Source organism: Pipistrellus hanaki (assembly GCF_964339955.1).
Source record: "Pipistrellus hanaki genome assembly, chromosome: 16".
In the NCBI taxonomy this organism is placed as follows: domain Eukaryota; kingdom Metazoa; phylum Chordata; class Mammalia; order Chiroptera; family Vespertilionidae; genus Pipistrellus; species Pipistrellus hanaki.
In genome coordinates, this window is record NC_140518.1 from 11,263,017 (window position 1) to 11,281,926 (window position 18,910).

The window sequence follows — 18,910 nt, forward strand, 5'->3', positions numbered from 1 at the left end:
GGACAGAAACAGGCTCTGACCATTTCAGAGCACTGTCACTGCTGGGCGGGTGTAACCGCTGGGTGTAAGGGTACGCACACACATACACTCATTCTCTCCAGCGGGCCCAACCACCAAAGGGCGGGGAGGAGGTGGGGACTGTCTGTAAATGGAAGGCCTGATTTGTAGGAGTCTTGAATCTTGTCAAGGGTGTGTCCCCGGCTGGAGTGGAGAGCCTGACCGCACATGCTAGGCGGGGCAGAGATCTCCATCTCCGGGTAGGAAGAGCAGCCGGCTACCGGGGCAGGAAGGTGGGTGGGATGGGGAGGTGGGTGGGATGGAGTGGAGGAGACAGGCAGAGGGAGCAGGGCTCTCGGTGGGGTGCATGGCTGTCTGGCTAAGCGGCTGGACAGAGGCTCGGATGGGTGCTGGCGAAGGGTGCGGAGGGAGGCCGGGTGCGGGGAGGGGTCCGGGTAAGGCCGGCTGGGAGCTGCGGGTTTGAATGAGGAAGGCGGAGGGCTAGCACCAGGGATCGGCCGAGGGGCGGGGCGGGGAAAAGGATCGGGACTGGTGGGTGCATGAGAGGAGGAAAGAGAGCCCAATTCTGGGTGAAAGCAGATGGTGAGGCCCAGACCAGGAGAGGTTTGAGAGAGAGGAGGAGAGAGGGAGAGGGAGAGAGAAAAAAAGAGAGAGAGGAGAGGGAGAGAGGGGAGGGAGAGAGGGGGGAGAGAGAGGAGGAGGGAGTTGGCTGGGTTTGGAGCTGCCAGTTCTCCTGGCGGGGCACCCGGCGGGGAGAAATCACTTCCTGCCCCGGAGCTCACTGGCCGCCGGGGGCGTGGACAGCGGCCGGCGGCGTGCGGCCCGCGGGTTGGGCGGCGGGCCCTCGGGGTGTGGCCGCCGCGGCCCCTCCTCCCGGCGGCTCCGCTCGGTGGTCGCCCCGTCCCCGCTCCGGCTCCGCAGCACCGCCGCGCGCTCCTCTCGGTAAGGGCGAGGGGACGAGGGCGCTTTTCCTCCCTTCCACCCCACCCCCTGGGCCCTCACCCCCACCCCCCGGCCCGGGGCCCTCCCCCGCACCCCCAACCCCTCCCCCGCCGCGCAGGCCACTCGGGTCTCCGGGGCCCGCGGCCCCGCGTGGTCCGAGCGCGCCCTCCGGGCTCTGCGCCCCGGAGCCCGGCGCCCTCCGCGGGGCCTGGGGGGCGGGCGGCGGCGCCGGCAGCCACGTGTCCGCGGCCGCGGGGGGAGAGGGAGGGGACGGGGCAGCGGCCGCGGGGGGAGAGGGAGGGGACGGGGCAGCGGCCGCGGGGGGAGAGGGAGGGGACGGGGCAGCGGCCGCGGGGGGAGAGGGAGGAGGACCGGGGCGCTGCCCGGCGGTGCACGCCCCACGTGGGCTCCGGGCCGGGCGCGGGGCGCGGCCCCTGGACCCTGACCGCCCGCCCGCTCTCCGCCCGCAGGACCATGGCCAACACGGAGCGCACCTTCATCGCCATCAAGCCGGACGGCGTGCAGCGCGGCCTGGTGGGCGACATCGTCAAGCGCTTCGAGCAGAAGGGCTTCCGCCTCGTGGCCATGAAGTTCCTGCGGGTACGCGCCTCCCCTCCCCCTTCGCCCCCGGAGCCCGGCCGCGGGGCTGTGTGCGTCCCGGCGGGGGCCGGATGCCTCCTCTGCCACCTCCGCCCCGCGGGGATCCCTGTGCCCGCCCGCCCCCCTGAGCCTCCCCAGGCCCGGAGCGCCGGCGCCCTTGGGAAGGTTAAGCGGAGGTAACGTGACTCCCGCCCGGAACCGGCTTCCGACCCGCGCGGCGTGGCGCCGGCGCCTGCCCGCGGCCGCAGGGGGGCAGCAGAGAGTGAAGCCAGCGCCCCTTCCCGCTTCCCCTCCCACGTGTGTCTGCCTGTGCCCTGTGCCCTGTGCCCAGATGGGAGCTTGTGTTTCAGCTTGCAGCTGAGATGAGTGCGGTTTGGGGTGGGGTGTTCCTTCCTCTGCCCTTTCTCTGGGCTCCCTGGGTGGATGGCGGTCATTGTTCTCCACATTAAGTTTGGGGCACGCAGATCTGGACCTTAAGGGATAAGGACCCAAGCTCTGAAATGTTACCCAAGCTCATCCGTGAACAAGAGAATGTTTCCAGTTCACATCCGAAATGTTGGAACGGGGAATGTGAAGGGCCACCGGAGGCGGCCAGTCCTCCATCTGACATAGTTCAGTTGCATCCACTCTCCCCCTGAACTTGGTCCTAAAGCCGTCTACTTTAAGGGTTATAGCATCCAGACAGTCATTGACGTGATGAGGGTGCCGTCAGCAGCAGAACAGTCTTTTGGTAAAAGTTTCATGGTTTGAATGGTTTTTTTTTGTTTGTTTGTTTTTTAATATACACACCTTATGAGCTGAAATACTCAATTGGCTACCAAGTTAGTAGGTTCTGAGCCGGGGATGGACCATAGTCGAGCCTCCCCGGTGTAGTCACTAATCGGTACCCTCTCTGCGGCGGCAGGCCTCCGAGGAGCTCCTGAAGCAGCACTACATCGACCTGAAGGACCGCCCCTTCTACCCGGGGCTGGTGAAGTACATGAACTCGGGGCCTGTGGTGGCCATGGTGAGTGCTGGCCAGGGAGGAGGGAAACCAAGGAAAAGGAGGGCGGACAGTAAACGGCCTGGGTCAGTGACTGCCTCTTTTTTAGACATCTTCCAGTGTCCTTGTTTGACAGATGGAGCCTGCTGGCTTTTAGTTAACGGAGCAACTAGGAGCTTGGGAGGCAAAAGGAGTCAGAGCTTAGGGAACGTTCTGTGTGCCCCCAGCCGGACACAGAGCAGGCTGTTCCTTCCCGTGGCGTCAAGGGCCAGTTGGGAGTGAAAGTAGAGGGTGCAAATGATTGAGAAAGTAGATCTACTTCTTGTTCCGTGAGGATGACCTTTTCTTCTTTGTTCTTCCGGAATACACTTTCCTCTCTCATGGCAATCTTTGCCATCTGTTGCTCTTAACAGTTTTCTGGGATGCCCTTGCCACTGATCCTATTTCAATCTGGTCACTTTCTCTACCCTTCTTCAGTATTGTGTATCTCTGCCTCAGCTAGACTAGAAAGTTGTGCAGTTCTGTTGACTTTTTCTGTGTGTCCTAGATGGAATACTTTGGGCAGGCCCCCTGCTGAGGTTAGCTGATGCTCATGTCACTGGTGGGTCTGATGGATGGGTGCTCTTAGGGGTGTTTGTTCTCAATGGTCCTGAAGGGCACACCTGATGTTCCTTTTCCCTCCCGTCAAGGTCTGGGAGGGGCTGAACGTGGTGAAGACAGGGAGACTGATGCTTGGGGAGACCAATCCAGCCGATTCTAAGCCAGGCACCATTCGTGGAGACTTTTGCATTCAAGTTGGCAGGTAAGTCCTGAGGGTCACTTATAAAAATCATTATTTGGCATATCTCAATTTTAGAAGAATTTGAAGTCCTAAATTAGGTGGTAATTATCATCGGATGAAAGTGTTTTGTTTTAAATGTATTTTTATTGATTTCAGAGAGGCAGGGAGATGGAAACAATGACGAGAATCATTCATTAGTTGCCTCCTGCACACCCCCTACTGAGGAATTGAGCCAGCAACCCAAGCATGTGCCCTTCCGTCCAAAGGCTGACACTATCCACTGAGCAAAACCAGCTAGAGCTCTAAGTGTTTTTATTTTTTTTATTTATTTTAAAACATTTTATTGATTTTTTTTTTTATATAGAGGAAGAGAGGGATAGAGAGTTAGAAACATCGATGAGAAATATGAATGAGCTGGGGATGTGCCCACAACCAAGGTGTACATGCCCTTGACTGGAATCAAACCCAGGACCCTTTAGTCCGCAGGCCGACACTCTGTCCACTGAGCCAAACTGGTTTCGGCTCCAAGTGTTTTTAAATAGCTATTCCCTAGGCTACTTCAGATTCTAACTAAGACAGTGCACAAGGGAGCTTCCTGCCAGTGGAAAGCACAGAGCATGGGAAAGGCAGGGTTCTAGCCTCCGCTCTGCTGTTTGTGGCACTATGCCCATGGGTCTGTCCCTTTACCTTTTGGGTCCCTCACCCATACAAAATCTGTCCAAAAACTTTCCAGACGAGATTCCAATGGAAAAAAGGGATTGTTAATAAGCATGTATGTCTTGGTGGGGTTTTGCAAATTAGTATTAAGAAAATGCCCTTGATAATGAATATGTCACTACTTCAAGGTATTTATTTTTAAAATACATTTTTATTGATTTCAGAGAGGAAGGGAGAGGGAGAGAGACAGAAACATCATCAATGAGAGCCGAAACTGGTTTGGCTCAGTGGATAGAGCATCAGCCTGCAGACTGAAGGGTCCTGGGTTCCATTTCGGTTAAGGGCATGTACCTTGGTTGTGGGCACATCCCCAGTAGGGGGCGTGCAGGAGACAGCGGATGGATGTTTCTCATCGATGTTTCTTAACTCCCTTCCTCTCTGTAAAAAGTAAATAAAATATATTTAAAAAAAATTTTTTTTTAAAGAAAAAAAAAGAAACATCATCGATGAGAGAATCATGGGTCAGCTGCCTCCTGCACACCCCCTAGTGGAGACCAAGCCTGCTCCCTTGACTGGAATGGAATCCACGACCCTTCAGTCCACAGGCTGATGCTCTATTCCCTGAGCCAAACCTAGTTCAGGTTTTGACTATTCCCATATTTTCAAAATTAGAGAAGGAATGTTTTGTGGTACAGCATTCTTAGGGTATGAGCACTATTTCTTTTTATTTTTAAAGTTTTAACTTACTGATGTTTGTTTAGAAAGAGAAACATTGATTGTTACACTTATTTATGCATTCCTTGGTTGATTCTTGTATGTGCTCTGACTGGGGATTGAACCCGCAACCTTGGCATATTGGGACAATGCTCTAACCAACTGAGCTACCTGGGCAGGGCACGAACACTATATCAAAGGGGGAAAGTTGGAAGCATAATAAAGTTGAACTAAGGGGTGTTTTGGATTAAGTGCTTTTTTTTTTAAACGATAAGACACATTTATTTTTAAAAAAATATAGTTTTGATTTCAGAGAAGGGAGAGAGGACTAGAGAGAGAAAAATCAACGATGAGAATCCTTGATTGCTGCCGCCTGCCTGCCCACTACTAGGGGAGTGGGAGGAACCGAACCCACAACCGGGGCATGTGCCCTTGGCCGGAATCAAACCTCAGACCCTTTAGTCTGCAGGGTGACATTCTATCCACTGAGCCAAACCAGCTAGGGCTGGGTTAATGCTTTTATAGTTGCTTTTAAAGAGGAAATACTTTGGGGTAGTTTCCTGATTCAAGTGGCAGTTTGGCTGACGAGGTCTGCAAGGGTTGGTTGTCCTGTGCTTTACCCATTCCACAGCCTTGGTACTTCGAAATGGGGTGACGGAGTCTTTTTCTCTCTTAGGAACATCATTCACGGCAGCGACTCGGTAAAAAGTGCCGAGAGAGAAATCGGCCTGTGGTTTAAGCCTGAAGAGCTGGTTGACTACAAGTCTTGTGCTTTTGACTGGATCTATGAGTAAGAGGTGGACAAAGCATCCGTCCCCTCGGCTCCACTTGAGGTGTCCCCGGACACAGCTCTTCATTCCACGGACTTGGAAGCAAACGATCCATCTTTTCTAAAGCGTATTTACAATAAAGCCTTTGGAAACTGGCGCCGCCTCCTGTGCTTCCTTGGTGCTGAGCTGGAAGGAGAGACTTGGTTTCCTGGCTCGAGCCGTTAGGTTAGCATTACCCAGGACTAATCAATCCTCAGCACCTCGGTGTATTTCCCGACTCGTGGGAAAGTAGTGAAACTAAAGGGGGGCCACGTGCGGCACTAGTAGTGCCTCTAAGAAAACCAATAAGGAAATCTATAAAAGTGTAATTTGCTAATTAGAGTGGACGACTTTCCAGACGAAGCCATGGCTGCAAAGGAAGCGGGTCCTGGGTGCCAGAGGGGAGGCCTGCTCCACAGATTTTGTGCATCGGGCCTCTAGGAGCCTAATGTCCCAATCTCTTTAGCTGATGTAGAAATGTACATTTCTGTAGTTTGTTGAAACTTGATAGTGAAACATACTATCATCCCATGTACATTTATGGACTGCAAGTTGGGCGAGTTCTACATGAGGAGACAGAAGCCCCCTGGCTTCTGTGAAACGGGGGCATCACTGCGGGGCAGGGGTGGGTGAGCGAAGGAGTGCCGGCCCACTGCGGGTGCACGAGTTCTGCAACCCTCCGGCTCTCTCCTCCCCGGGGTAAAATACTTACCGTGCCTCTTTCTTGGATCAGAGCAGTGAGTGGTTACAAAATTCATCCTCTGATGCCAAATGGCACTGATCACCCGGGGTCGGGCTTAAAAACGAGATTCTAAAAATATGTGGGTCTATGAATAACTGTTTTGTTAGGAAACTGGTGAAAGCTAAATGCCACTTCCATATGAAAGACTCAGTGTTATACTTTATTTTAATTATTTGGTTTTTCTTTACTTTCTGTTTTGACTTCAGTGTTACTTTTAATGCATACTGCTGCACAAGACAATGGCAAATAACACAGCTTGGTGTAAAAAAATGCCAGGAGTCAAGAAATGTAACATTTTCTAAATTATTTTCCCACTTAAAATTTACTCTCGTGTTCACATGTGGTACATGATTTCACCACATTAAGCGGTGAAGTTAGATGGTTAAGGTTCCATGTTCTGGGGTGGGCCTGCGGATCTGCCTTTTAATGTGTGCTCCCCTGTGATTCTCGTGCACACTGGCGGAGGTACTCAGATCCAAAGCAGTCCTTAGTGCTAGCTTACTCTGTCTGGGCCAGGGCTGTTCTAAGAACTTTACACACATGAATTCATTTTAATCTTCACAACTCTTAGGAGGTTGGTACTAGTGTCCCCATTTTACAACGGAGGAAACAGACATCTCATGCGACTAAGAAGGGAAGGTATCAGTCTCCAATCTGAGCAGCTGGCTTCAGATGCCATGTTCTTGGCCACTGTGCTTTACCGTCTTTACAGTAATCCACGGGATTGAGCAAGTCCTGAATTTGTAGGGATAAGTGAAGTCAAATTTGGAGTGGTGAGAGCTAAGAGGAAGGAGTGGATGCTAGGACTTCATTTTGGTAGAAGTGAAAGGAAAGGATAGGCTATGGTGAGATCGAAAGCACTGCCTCTGAGGGAATATAGTCAACAATAACAACTGCATGGTGCCAGGTGGGTGTGCTGGCAACATTGGGCAGCCACTTTGTAAAGTATATGGTTGCCTAACCACTAAGCTGTACACCAGAAACGGAGGCAGAAGACTGAATGCAGTGCTGGCCTGTGCGGCTCGGTTGGTCGGAAGGTTGTGGGTTTGTTCCTGGTCAGGGCACATACCTGGGCTTGCAGGTTCCATCCTGGTCTGGCCGTGTGTGTGGAGGTGGCCCATCGATGTCTCTTTCACATCCTGTTTCTCTTTCTCCCTGTCTAGGACCAATAAAAAAAATTCCGTACCGGTAATTGAAAAATAAAATTAAAAAAAGTACTGCTTTGGAGGAAGGTTGGGTTTTGGACATAATCCTATATACCAGCTGGTTGTGAAGTGGATAACTCATGCATGATTTCAATAAAGCTTTTGTTTGAATACAGTAAATGCATTATGGGTGGGCAAAAGTAGGCTTACAGTTCTTCAGATGGAAAATAATACAATAATAAATTAAACTTTCATGTACTCATAACTGTAAACCTGTCACCCGCCCCTGTATTTAAAATAATTTTTTTTTTTTTTACATTCTCATCTATTTGTCGGCTATAGGCAGTCCTTATTTTGCCTGCTTGAGAGGCCTGACACTGAACAGGCCCACAGCATTACTCTAGCCTCAGTAATGATCTATAGGAAGGAAATAGAGTCACTGTTCTCCCAATCTCAGCGGCTGGATAAACACAGAGCTAAACATTGACTTATTAGGGAAAAGCACTGGATGCTCTTAAAACATAATCCTGGGCATAAAGCACATTAGGAAATAGTTTCCCAAGAGGCTGGAATGGTTTAAAGAACATATACAGATAAAAACTTAAAAATAACATATATACCAGAGCTTATGGGATAGTAAATGGGACCCAATCTGGGAATTTGAACTTTCTAGGGCAATTGTTCAAGCCATTTAAGGTAGCAAACGGCAGGAATTAGGTTCCACACCTGTTTCTTGGAATGCCTTTAAACTCCCGAAGAGACCCAAACCATCTCCTCTCTTATATCTAGAAAATTCTCTACGAACTGCTTTTGCACAAAAATTGAATAATTTTCCATACAGTCAGTCATTGGTAAGGAAGAGGTCCTTGTATTCCCTCTCAATGCAAACAGCACCAGCTGGCTGGGACAACTTATTTATATCCTATGAACTTTGCTTAAGAGGTGAACTGAGCTTGAAAAAAAGGCCCCTAGCAAGCAAGTCAACCTTGAAACACCACGTTCCAGCTAATGTTGTGTAAGTCCTCTCTGGCCTCTTGGCTGGTATCCGGGGGCAGGGGGTAATCCGAGATGCCTGCCTTGTATTCCCCGCACCTCAGAGACGGGCATTGCAAAATGGAGGCAATCGGGAACTTCCTGCTCCCAGCCAGGTGAAAGGATGCCGAACGTGCCAAGATCAAGGAAAAGAGAGATAATGAGAAGTTTAAAGTCTGATGCTACAGACACTTTTATAACCTTGGTCATCACTGAAATAGTCCCTGCTCCCGGGTTTGGCAGGGAAGGAGCTGAAATGAACCAGACTCCCACTTCCTGGTTCCACCACATACAGCAATTAATTTTTAATGTTTAATGTTAAACATTAAAAAACAAACAAAAAACCCCACTCAGTTAATGAAGTAAATCACTCTGAGCGGTCCACACTCACCTCTGCTTCTGTGGTCTGTAAAACCAGCTCGGATCCTCCTTGTCCACACCCCCACCGTATCCTCTGCCTTCCCTCTCAGCCAGGAGTCAATTCCCTTTACCTTGTTCGCCGGCAGGGGCCGTGAGGAAGAATCTGGACTGACTCTCACAGGGGCCGCTGACTGCTTACAGAAGGCACTCAATATTTTTAAGAAAAAAAAAAAAAAACCTCCCAAGGACAAAAGCGTATTAAAGAATTGCTCAAATACAAAGTAACTTTAACATTTTTATTTTGTGTAAAAAAGGGCAAATTTAGTGAATTATTTTCATCTTGTACACAAAGTTATAATTTTAATGCTTTCACATTCATGCTGGAAATTTGCAATTTGGTAAAAATGAAAGGAACATAAATTTCTCCGAAGAATTTTTCACGCCATTATATACACTTCCTGAGAAAGTTTCAAATACTTTCTCAATGATCACAAGTTACCAAGAAAATAAAGGATTAAATTTGTACAGATATTGGTCTATATATCAAATACATACAGAAATGATGTAAAAACCTTATGCAGTTTACTTTGACCTCTGTCCTCCAAAGACTCGCCCAGGGACAGACGCTTTTCTTTTGTATAAATGACTGTGGCTTTATTTAAAATATGAAAATCAAAGGAAGAAACCCAGTTTAATCACAGTATTTTTAAAATCCCTTCCCAAATAGTAAAGGATCATTACCAAATATATAGCACCATAATACAAATATCGATGGGAAGAGGGTATTCACATCACGCAAAATTAATAATAACAACAAACAAACACTGAAAACCCGTGTTAGTATCCGTAGAATAAGAAGTTGATAACAGCTTTAGCTTTCCTCATACACAGCAAAGAAAAGGTTAAAGAATTTAAACTACCAATAGCCCCAAATAATCCTAACAGGAAAAAAACCAAAACAAACCCAAGGTCAGCAGTACATTTTGAACCGTAATAGATACTGGGGCCGAGTTGTACAACTGGAGTTATGGCTAATACAGAGCCCTCCTCTGCGTGAACTGACTCTCTGTTCACTGGCAGCAGGAGTTAGAGTCTGAGCAACAAAGAGGGCTTCAGATTGTACTGAGACTGTAGGAAGTCCTACCAACCTTTAACTGTGGCCATGGGATCAAGACAAGAAACACCTGTATCAAGAGGTGGGAAATGCACACACACCCAGAGCCTGGCTTTGCTCTAGAACCGGAAGCTTATAAACAAGTGAGCGTTTCACAGAACTAATGACCAGGCTCCAAATCCAATCCCTCCAGACTCACTCAGTTCCCCACTGAGCCTCTGAGCCCAGCACACTGGAGGAGCGAGCCATGCACCGGGCTGCACGCCCGGCTCCTGACCTCGGAGTCCTGGGTTTGAGCCACTGAGTCTGAGGATAAAGATGGTTTGACTCTTGCTTTGGAAGTCTTCTAGGCTTTAAGTTTACGGGAAGATCCTTGAAAGTTAAAGATTTGGGAAGTGTGAGGATGTCACATTTACAGTAGGTCCCTCTCAGCAATGTTGTTTAAGATAAACATCCAGTAATTGAACAGCTGAATTTCACATATATTTGACACATGAGGATCAACTTGACGTTGATATGATCTGCATGTATGCCCCTCAAGATTCAGTATTAAGAAATGTTGACATGCAATTCCACACATTCTTACATCATAAAGCAACACATTTTACTTCCAGTAGCAACTACAAAACCTTATGTTATTAACCCCTCTTGCATAGAATGAGGTAAACCTGTGCGTATTACCAATGCTATTATTCCCAAAAGTAGAGCATTATTTTAGAAAATAAATTGCTGGTTTTTAATGTTCTATGCACTTTAAAATTCAAACAAAAAATCTTACCTACACGTCTCCTGGGGCTTTCCATAACATTTTTTAAAGCATTCCATAGGTGGAAGGACTGTAGAGTTTAATCATTTTGATTAATTTCTAATGAGCCCTACCTATATTCCAGAGCAGATGCTCACTGTCACCACTCTGAAGAGGCCAGGCCAAGACCCAGAAGCACTTCTAGAACAGACGCAGTAATTCCTGAGAGTTTAGTTTATGAACCTCACTGGTAAACGCTAGAGCTCTCTCATTCAGTCACAACTCAACGCTAGAAAATGCAGAGAGCAAACCTTTCACCAATTTACGCTTAGATCCTTTGCTGAAAGGAAGCCATACGAATTTTAAAACAGGGAATGTTCAAAATGGTCCAAATCAGTTATTTTTGTTCAAACTAATTCTGAACACAAATAAAGGCAGCTCATACTATATAGATTATATATGAAATTTTAAGAAAATTAAATTCTCTTTCAAATTAGTTTTCTAACAAATCCAGGATAGTTAAAAGCAGAGCTGGAATGATTTTGAGATCAAAACTTATTTTGGCTTTCAACAACTTTGAATTTGATTCTCCTGATGATACAGAACATTGGTTTTGGGGTGTGGTCATATCAAGTTATTATCTCACAGATAGATGGAGGGAAGTGGCAGAGAACTAATCAAAAATCCCTTTTGCAGGGTACTTTTTTGGTAAGGAAAATAAAATAAACTTAGAACAATATTGCATTTTTCCCTACCCCTCAACTTGTAGAATGACATCCTGTATATCCGGTCAACCATTCCAGTTTAACACTTTAGTGTTAGGATCATTTTTAACTTTTTTTTAATTAAAGGAGAACATATAAAAGTATCCAGAGTTCTTCCAGTTTCATATAGAACTCCAAATAAATGTTCACAGAAAGAAAAACATTTCTGTACAAACATTTAAAACGGGCTGCAATGAAGATGCCGACAAGCGGAATCATCCCCCCTTCCATGATCCCCTCTGGGAGGGGCCCAGTTGCATATTCTGCAGCAGAGGAAGCTGGAGATGTGACTGGCCTCACTTCTAAGATCCCCAAGTCTCCCAACAGGTACCAAAAAGGTTCATTTGTATTGACAGTTCACTTGCATTTACAACTATATCCTTCTGAAATCATTTCCTTCAGTCCTGCTACCTAAACTTTAATCTTACCAGAAAAGTTAGAATTTCAGTTCTTGTTAACAATGCACATAAATCCAAACGTGTAAAATATTACAAAATTCTTTCAAAAGCTTCAAATACAACACAAAAATTGTCCATCTTTATAAATTGAAAAATTTCCCCCCACGACTAAAATAGCTTCCCCGCCCACCTGAAAAATCTGGAACGGAAATTTTCTATGTTTAGCAAAATGTCCCAGTAGAATAGCCCCGCTGTACAGCTGGATCGATTACAAATCAGTCCTGTGTAAAAGTCTCCCCGCCCCCCCCGCAGTGTCCGAGCCCTCAGGGCTCCTGTTTGATGTAGAAGTTGGCAGAGCCATTGCTTTCCTGGTCGGAGGCTCCTTGCAGGAAACTATAGTCCTCTCCGTCTATCAACTCCTCCTTCAGCTGCAATGCAGTCACTGCGGGAGAGAAAGGTATGGATGTCACTAAGCCTTTCTGGGCATTCGGATTGCTTTTAATCTTCAGGTTCTACCGGCTTTACGGAGAAGTACAAACGTTTTGGTTTTCAAAATCTATTAGCAGTTAAGGAAAGTTCCAAAATAGAACAATAGTGCATAGTGGACACTGCACAATAGATATCTTCAATAAAATAGTCAAGGTAAGAGCGCTCCCAAATTTGATCAGAATAATTAAAAATTTTCTTATGGTTAAGTATTCACTTTTATGTCAATGTCTATACAGACAATGCTGTATTATGTTGTATGGTCCTGAGCTATATTTAAAAACTAACAACACAAGAAATATGACTTCAATATACCGGTACTCTTAATAACTCCAAGGAGTATCTTTATTAAGAAGACTCCCGGTAGAAAAGAGATATAAATCTGATATGCAAATACAAAGTATTGCCTATAATATAAGTAGAATATGAAGTATATAAATAACCTACTAATAAATAATAAACTGATATTAGGTAAAACAAAAAATGTATTGACATCAACAATTTGAAAATAATTGGTGCAAAATGGCTAATAGTACCCATAGGATCACTTAATAGCAGTATTGTCTGTGTGAGTTCTCATCTAATGACTTGCTTTTTAATTAAAAACAAAACAACAAAAAAACCCTACAGTATAGGCAATCCTCAATTTACAAATAGGTCATGATCTAACTGGTCTTTATTTTTATGGAGAATTATTTTTCTGTTTCCATATTTTTCAGTGGAGTTTAGATTTCTGGATAGCCATTCAAATCATGCTAGGCAGAATTTCTAGTGACAGAAAGGCTCTTTCTATTACACGGGCAAGGATGAAGACAAAAAAGAAATTTTTCTTTGCTGGGTCCAGCACTGGTCTTTTTCTTTTTCTTTTTCTTTTTTTAAAAAAATAAAAACATTTTTTATGGACTCAGCCCTGGGTCAATAAAATATTTTTTATGTGCCCGGGCTGGGAATGAACCAGCAACCAACCAACTGAGCCACACCGGCCAGGGCCCAGCACTGGTCTCATGCAAACATTTTAGCTGTTCAATTCTGGGATTCTGCTAACTCTTTTTATAAGCCCCTCAATTTAAATGGATGTCTCTTGGAATAATTACCCAGTAACTTCAGATTGTCCCAATTCCCTTCCCTGAGAGCTAACCCCAACTTCCTATAGAACTCATCTCTTCCAAAAACCACTTTCCTACTTTCTAAATAAAAATGACCTCAGTCCTGGCCGGTGGCTCAGCTGGCTGAGCATCGTCCCACATCCAAAGGTGTCGGTTCAGTTCCTGGTCAGGGCACCAACCCAGGTTGGGGGTTTGATTTCCGGTTAGGGTTCGTAGGGGAGGCAGCCCAGTGGATGTTTCTCTCTCTCCCCCTACCTCTCTCTAAAGAGAAAAAAAGACCTCAGCTAAGTGTTAAAAATAAGTTTTAATAACAACCAACCCCTAAGAGATGTGTTCGCAAGTTTCTTAAAAAGTTATTGCTGAACCAAAATTGAGTTGGTCAGGTTTCAAAGAATTTAAAGAACAGGTGATCTTGTATAACATACTCCCTGGAATCTAATCCATGGCGAGCAATGCTAGATGCCTCACCCAGATCTGCTAAGTCAGAGGTAGGTAACACACTGTGCTTCCCCCATCTTCCCTGTGTCCCTTGGTTCATTTTAAATGTGAATATTTTGAAACCAAGAGATTTCACACAAAGGGCTCTGCAGTGGAGGGCTGGCGGCTGCTGTCCTGGCGGCAGCGGCAGTCCAGGCTCCCACACGACGTGTGGCTCCCGGAGGGGCCTGCTTGCTTTCTGCAGGCTCTGGCTCACAGAAGAGGAGGAAGTGTCTGTATCCTCCATACGGATTTTCCGTTACAATGGGAGGGATGTGTATATAGGGATGTAAGGTGGGAACTGCTTATACGGAAAAGAAGTTGATTTATGGGAGAACGAGGGCTCTGTTTAGATTAGTAAGCCAAATGAGCTTTCATAGAGGAGAAACTCGGCAGTGTCTCCGTGTAGAACAACATTCAAGTGGCTACACTTTTAAAGTCAGATAGTGTAGGCATAGAAAAATACGTCTTGATTTTAGTTTAAAAGATCGGTTTTAAAAATAATGGTCTTGGATATATTATTTAATATTTTAAAGAATAATCACTACAGAGGTACCAATTTATTCTATTTTACTTTGTTATTTGTTTTCGTAATGATTAAAAAACTCAGTAGCCAAAGGCAGAAAAGTGAATACAGTATACCTTGATAATAGCAAAACAATACCGATCAGACTGCTGAAAGGAAAAGCAAACAAGACTGTGCAGTTTTCCTTTCTTTAAAAAAAGCACTTACTAAAAATGCTTTTATAGAGTATCAACTATATATGCTTCAAATTTACCCAACATGCATTAATGGTTATGGACATCTGAACAATACCATGAAAATAAACACACAAAAAGAAAAAAAAACCACCCAAGTTTCATTAAAGGTGCAGTACCCACAATAAAAGGTTGATTAAAACAGTGTCTTGTTATATGATGATCAGATGGCTAAATGAATGATAAAAGAATTACCGTGCTTCAAGACCAAACATGTTCCATTCAAACAGATGTTGATTTTTTTTAAATGCAAGAAAGGTAAGTTAAGATTCTAAAGCACATCCTGAAACTATGTATGTGCATTTATTATTAACACCAAATTTCTGGATTATGCTTCTACTCATGTTAAAATATGGAAACAATATGCTTAAAAAAAAGAAACTCAAGATAAAGGTGAAACATTCACTCAGATGTGGAATGTTCGGATGCAGTTTTGTTTTAATGGAACTAAAGGAAAGCATGCCTGTATCTTCACACTGCTCATTCCTCCTCTCCAATAGCTGGCTAATTTCCAGGTCTTATTCTCAATGAAGGATGGATGAAACAAAATAGATCCTGTGGCTACATTTCACTTTCTACACAAATGCACCTTTCCTTAGCTCCATTTTTAAAAGGAGTCACATTGCTGACTCTAACCATTAACATTTCAGGAGATATGCTAAGGGGAATCACATTTTCCTAGCAAGAAGCCCATAAATATAATAAACTCAACAGCTAACCAACCGCAGCTTTTACAAAGTTTAGACATCGTAGTCCCTCGTTGCACCAGAGTAGGACACATGGGCCGCAGGGATGTGCCCAGCTCAGAGGACACTACAGATGCCGGGGGCGGGGGAGGGAAGGGGGAGGAGGGAACCACCGGGACCTGCCGTTCCCATACCAGGCAATGAGCTAAGTTCCTGGGTTTGAAGTCAAGTCTCATTTTACACGAACCAGTCACCGCTCACAAAATGTGGCACCATCTTCAAAATCAATCTAATGCAACTAAAAGCCAATAAAAATGAAAGTACCTACAGCGCTCACAATATCCATAGTTAATTACGTACATTGAAGAAGACAATTTCTTATGTAACAAGTACAAATAGATAAAATTATAGAGACAAACAAGAAAGAAAACGATAATGTTCTTTAGCTGGACTTTGAAGTTTCTTTCATTAAAGAGCACATCAAGTTGGGTTTGCAGTCCTAATTGATTACATATACACACATATATATGTGTAATGTCCTCTAGCTATAAGGATATCAGAAAAAACAGTCTAGGAAGGGTCAAGTTGACCTATTAACACCATTAGGCAAAAACTAAAGAACATCTTAAAATGGCAGGGGAAAAAAAAAAAAAAGGCTGATAACATAAGGTGCCAAAATATTATCAACCAACCAACCAACCAACCAAATAAATAAATTAGCAAACAGAGGAATAAGGAGACGGCAGGTATCAGTCCCACCTTGGTTTTCAACGTACAAAAGGGATTTTAAACAATGCTGGTTAGATAGAACAACCTGGTTTAAAAGCAACAGTTAGGACGTGGCAGAATATATGCCAAGGCAGACACAGCTGTGGTTTTCAGCCATCTGATCTGCTCACACCCACTCTAGTTCATCTCACGCAAATGCAGCCTATCGGATATTCCACAAAAATGTTTGTTCTTGGCAATTACAAAGGGCAAAACCTTCTGCAGTCTTCCTAACAACCTACCAGCTTGGCCTAACCAACTAAACTCAAATGAAATACAACTCAATCATTATACATAAACAAATTTCACTCAAATCCAACACCAAAATTATACGGGTACTGTATTTCCAAGTCCATGTTACTCAACTAAAGATTGTGGTAAATGTTATTACCGGAACCAAGACTCCACTGAAACACATCTGTTCTAAGGAGGGAGATGCTATGGAATGCTATGATCCAAGTCTCATCTCTGGATTGATTAATCAGAGCGATCCCTAATGGCGCATTTCTCCCCCAGGTCAAGTCAAACAGAACTCTGTAATGCAAATGTTCAACCATTCCAATGAAACCAGGAACTCATCCAAGTTGTCTCACAGTGCCATAAACTGAAATAACTTTACCCTAATTTGAAGCTCAGATATGGTTTATGACAAAGATAAAAAACCTTCCTTCCCTGATGATTCACCTCTCACTAAGAGTGAAGTAAGTGACTGTTGAGGAGGACTAGTGAAAATGAAGTTTCAGTTGAAAGAAATGGAAAGTTTAATGAGTCCGCACCTGTCACGCCAGACCCTGTCTCCCACCACCCTGCCCAGACGTGACCCTCTGCAGTACCTGAGGTGCTGACGCCACTTGTTACCTGTTTTGAGGCTGGGACTGAACTCTCGGCTAGTGCTGGGAGGTGGGAAGGCCTCCAGGGCTGTCTGTGCTGGAAGGGTTCGATATGGAGGAGGAGTCAACTCTTCGTCCCCAGAGAAGCTCCTCCGCACCCCGCCTGTCATGGGCAGGCTCGACAAACTGACAGGCTTCTTCCCAATTGGCATCTTCCTCTCTAAATATCAAGTCAAACTAAAGTAAGCTTTTACTTACACGCCTGGCAAGAAAAGTGCGTTATATAACTAGGAAAAGTCCTGCTGCATAGGATACTCTGAAAAGAGAACCAACTATGCAAGATTTGTATTTCTAAAAACAAGAGGAGGGTGTGTGTGTGTTGGGGTTAGGTAATGGGGAGGTTATTTCTAGACTTTGAGAGTCTGGTGATCCTGGTTCTTGACTCTCAAAAAAATTTAACATAGAATAAAGCAAAACGAACTAGAGAGAGCATTACTAGCAAGGAGAATTGCTGGCTAATTTCCTTCACAAATATTTTAGCTTGAGAGGAGTTGAAAATTCTATGCAAGAGAGAGAGGGGGTTTAGCCTGGCTGAGTAGCTCAGTTGGTTAGTGTCGTAGTCCCAATACACCAAGTTTGCGGGTTTGATCCCCAGTAGGGCATATACAGGAATCAACCAATGAATGCATAATAAGTGGAACAAGAAATTGTTTTGTTTCTTTCTCCTTTCCTCTCTAAAAACCAATAAACAAAGTTTGTTTTTTTAAAATATATTTTATTGATTTTTCACAGAGAGGAAGAGAAAGGGATAGTCAGAAATATCGATGAGAGAGAATCATTGATCAGATGTGCCCGTAACCAAGGTACATGCCCTTGCCCGGAATCGAACCCGGGACCCTTCAGTCCGCAGGCCGACGCTCTATCCACTGAGCCAAACTGGTTTCGGCCCAATAAACAAAGTTTTAAAAGCCCAACTAGCATGGCTCGGTGGTTGAGTGTGTTGACCCATACACCAGGAGGTCACAGGTTTGATTACTGGTCAGGAAACATGCCAGGTTTGGGGCTCAATTCCCAGCAAGGGGTGCTCAAGAGGCAGCTGATTGATGTTAATGTTTCTCTCTCATCAATGTTTCTATCTCTCCCTCCCTCTCTCTAAATCAATAAAACTTGCTCTAGCTGGTTCGGCCTGTAGACTGAGGGGTCCTGGGTTTGATTCTGGTCAAGTGCACACGCCTAGGTTGTGGGCTCCATCCCCAGTAGAGGGTGTGCAGGAGGCAGCCAATCAATGATTCTCTCTCATCATAGATGTCTCTCCCCCCTCCCCCCCTTCTCCCTTCCTCTCTGAAATAAATAAAAAATATATTAAAAAAAAATAAAATCAATAAAAACTTGCTAATTTTTCAGTTGTTTTCATAGGGTAGCATTTCTCTGCCTATATATGTCCAAACACTGACCTTCAGAGAGAAAGTTTAATATATTATCTGGATGGTAGGGTTTTACTGATATGTGCTCCTCTAAATTTTGGTTTATAATAAGCAATTTTAGAAAACACGTGTATTTCTTGGCGCCCTCTTATGGACATTTTGAGACCACCACCATAGTTAGGGATTAGTTGAAATAGTGCCCTCTTGTAGACAATCTGAGAACAGCACCCCAGTAAGGGATTACTTGAATAGTGCCCTTTTAAAATTATCATTTTTAAACATCTTTATTGTTGAAAGTATTACATATGCTCTCCCTTCTACCCACATTAACCCCTCCTAACCCGCCCTGGCCCCAGCTCCAGGCCTTCACCATCCTATTGTTTTGTGTCCATGGGTTATGCATATATGCATACAAGTTCTTTGGAAAACACTTGTATTTCTTATTCTGAAGAGCAGTTCTAAAATTTAAAGCATTGCCTGTAAGTCCTTAAGCAATCTAACTTTTTAAAAAATCCTTTGGTTATAGTTTCATAAGGAAACATAAGCTGCCTTCAAAAATTTATACAAAAAT

At 44.8% G+C, this 18,910-nt stretch overlaps 2 protein-coding genes across 13 annotated transcripts in view; one reads left to right on the forward strand and one right to left on the reverse strand.

Annotated features, from left to right (window-relative positions):
- The first annotated feature begins 127 nt into the window (after positions 1–127).
- Positions 128–5,620, forward strand: LOC311611431 (nucleoside diphosphate kinase B). 3 transcript variants are annotated; one of them, XM_084863662.1, is made up of 5 exons: positions 128–257; positions 1,431–1,560; positions 2,465–2,566; positions 3,232–3,344; positions 5,371–5,620. In XM_084863662.1, the coding sequence occupies exons 1-5, from the start codon at positions 226–228 to the stop codon at positions 5,486–5,488; spliced, it is 495 nt and encodes a 164-aa protein (XP_084719788.1). In that variant the 5' UTR covers positions 128–225; the 3' UTR covers positions 5,489–5,620. The 3 variants fall into 3 exon arrangements, with proteins under 3 accessions (XP_084719788.1, XP_084719790.1, XP_084719789.1); XM_084863664.1 differs by having other exon boundaries at positions 199–290; XM_084863663.1 differs by lacking the exon at positions 128–257 and adding an exon at positions 479–960.
- A 3,437-nt stretch (positions 5,621–9,057) lies between these two features.
- Positions 9,058–18,910, reverse strand: part of MBTD1 (mbt domain containing 1) — a 46,358-nt gene continuing 36,505 nt past the window's right edge. For 8 of the 10 annotated variants that reach the window (XM_084863477.1, XM_084863475.1, XM_084863476.1 and 5 more), the window contains 2 exons: positions 16,944–17,135; positions 9,058–12,245 (listed from right to left, as the gene is read on the reverse strand). In XM_084863477.1, coding sequence (XP_084719603.1) covers positions 12,127–12,245; positions 16,944–17,135 — 311 coding nt within the window. In that variant the 3' untranslated portion in view covers positions 9,058–12,126. The remainder of the gene's footprint in view (positions 12,246–16,943; positions 17,136–18,910) is intronic. The other 2 variants (XM_084863479.1, XM_084863480.1) reach the window with 1 other exon arrangement.

What these genes read in the sequence shown, in the direction of transcription:
- LOC311611431 (XM_084863662.1), top strand. Translation starts at nt 226, where the DNA reads ATGCTAGGCGGGGCAGAGATCTCCATCTCCGG. An exon ending in GCAGAGATCTCCATCTCCGG is followed by an intron (nt 258 to 1,430) that starts GTAGGAAGAGCA and finishes CTCCGCCCGCAG; the next exon opens with GACCATGGCCAACACGGAGC. An exon ending in TGGCCATGAAGTTCCTGCGG is followed by an intron (nt 1,561 to 2,464) that starts GTACGCGCCTCC and finishes CTGCGGCGGCAG; the next exon opens with GCCTCCGAGGAGCTCCTGAA.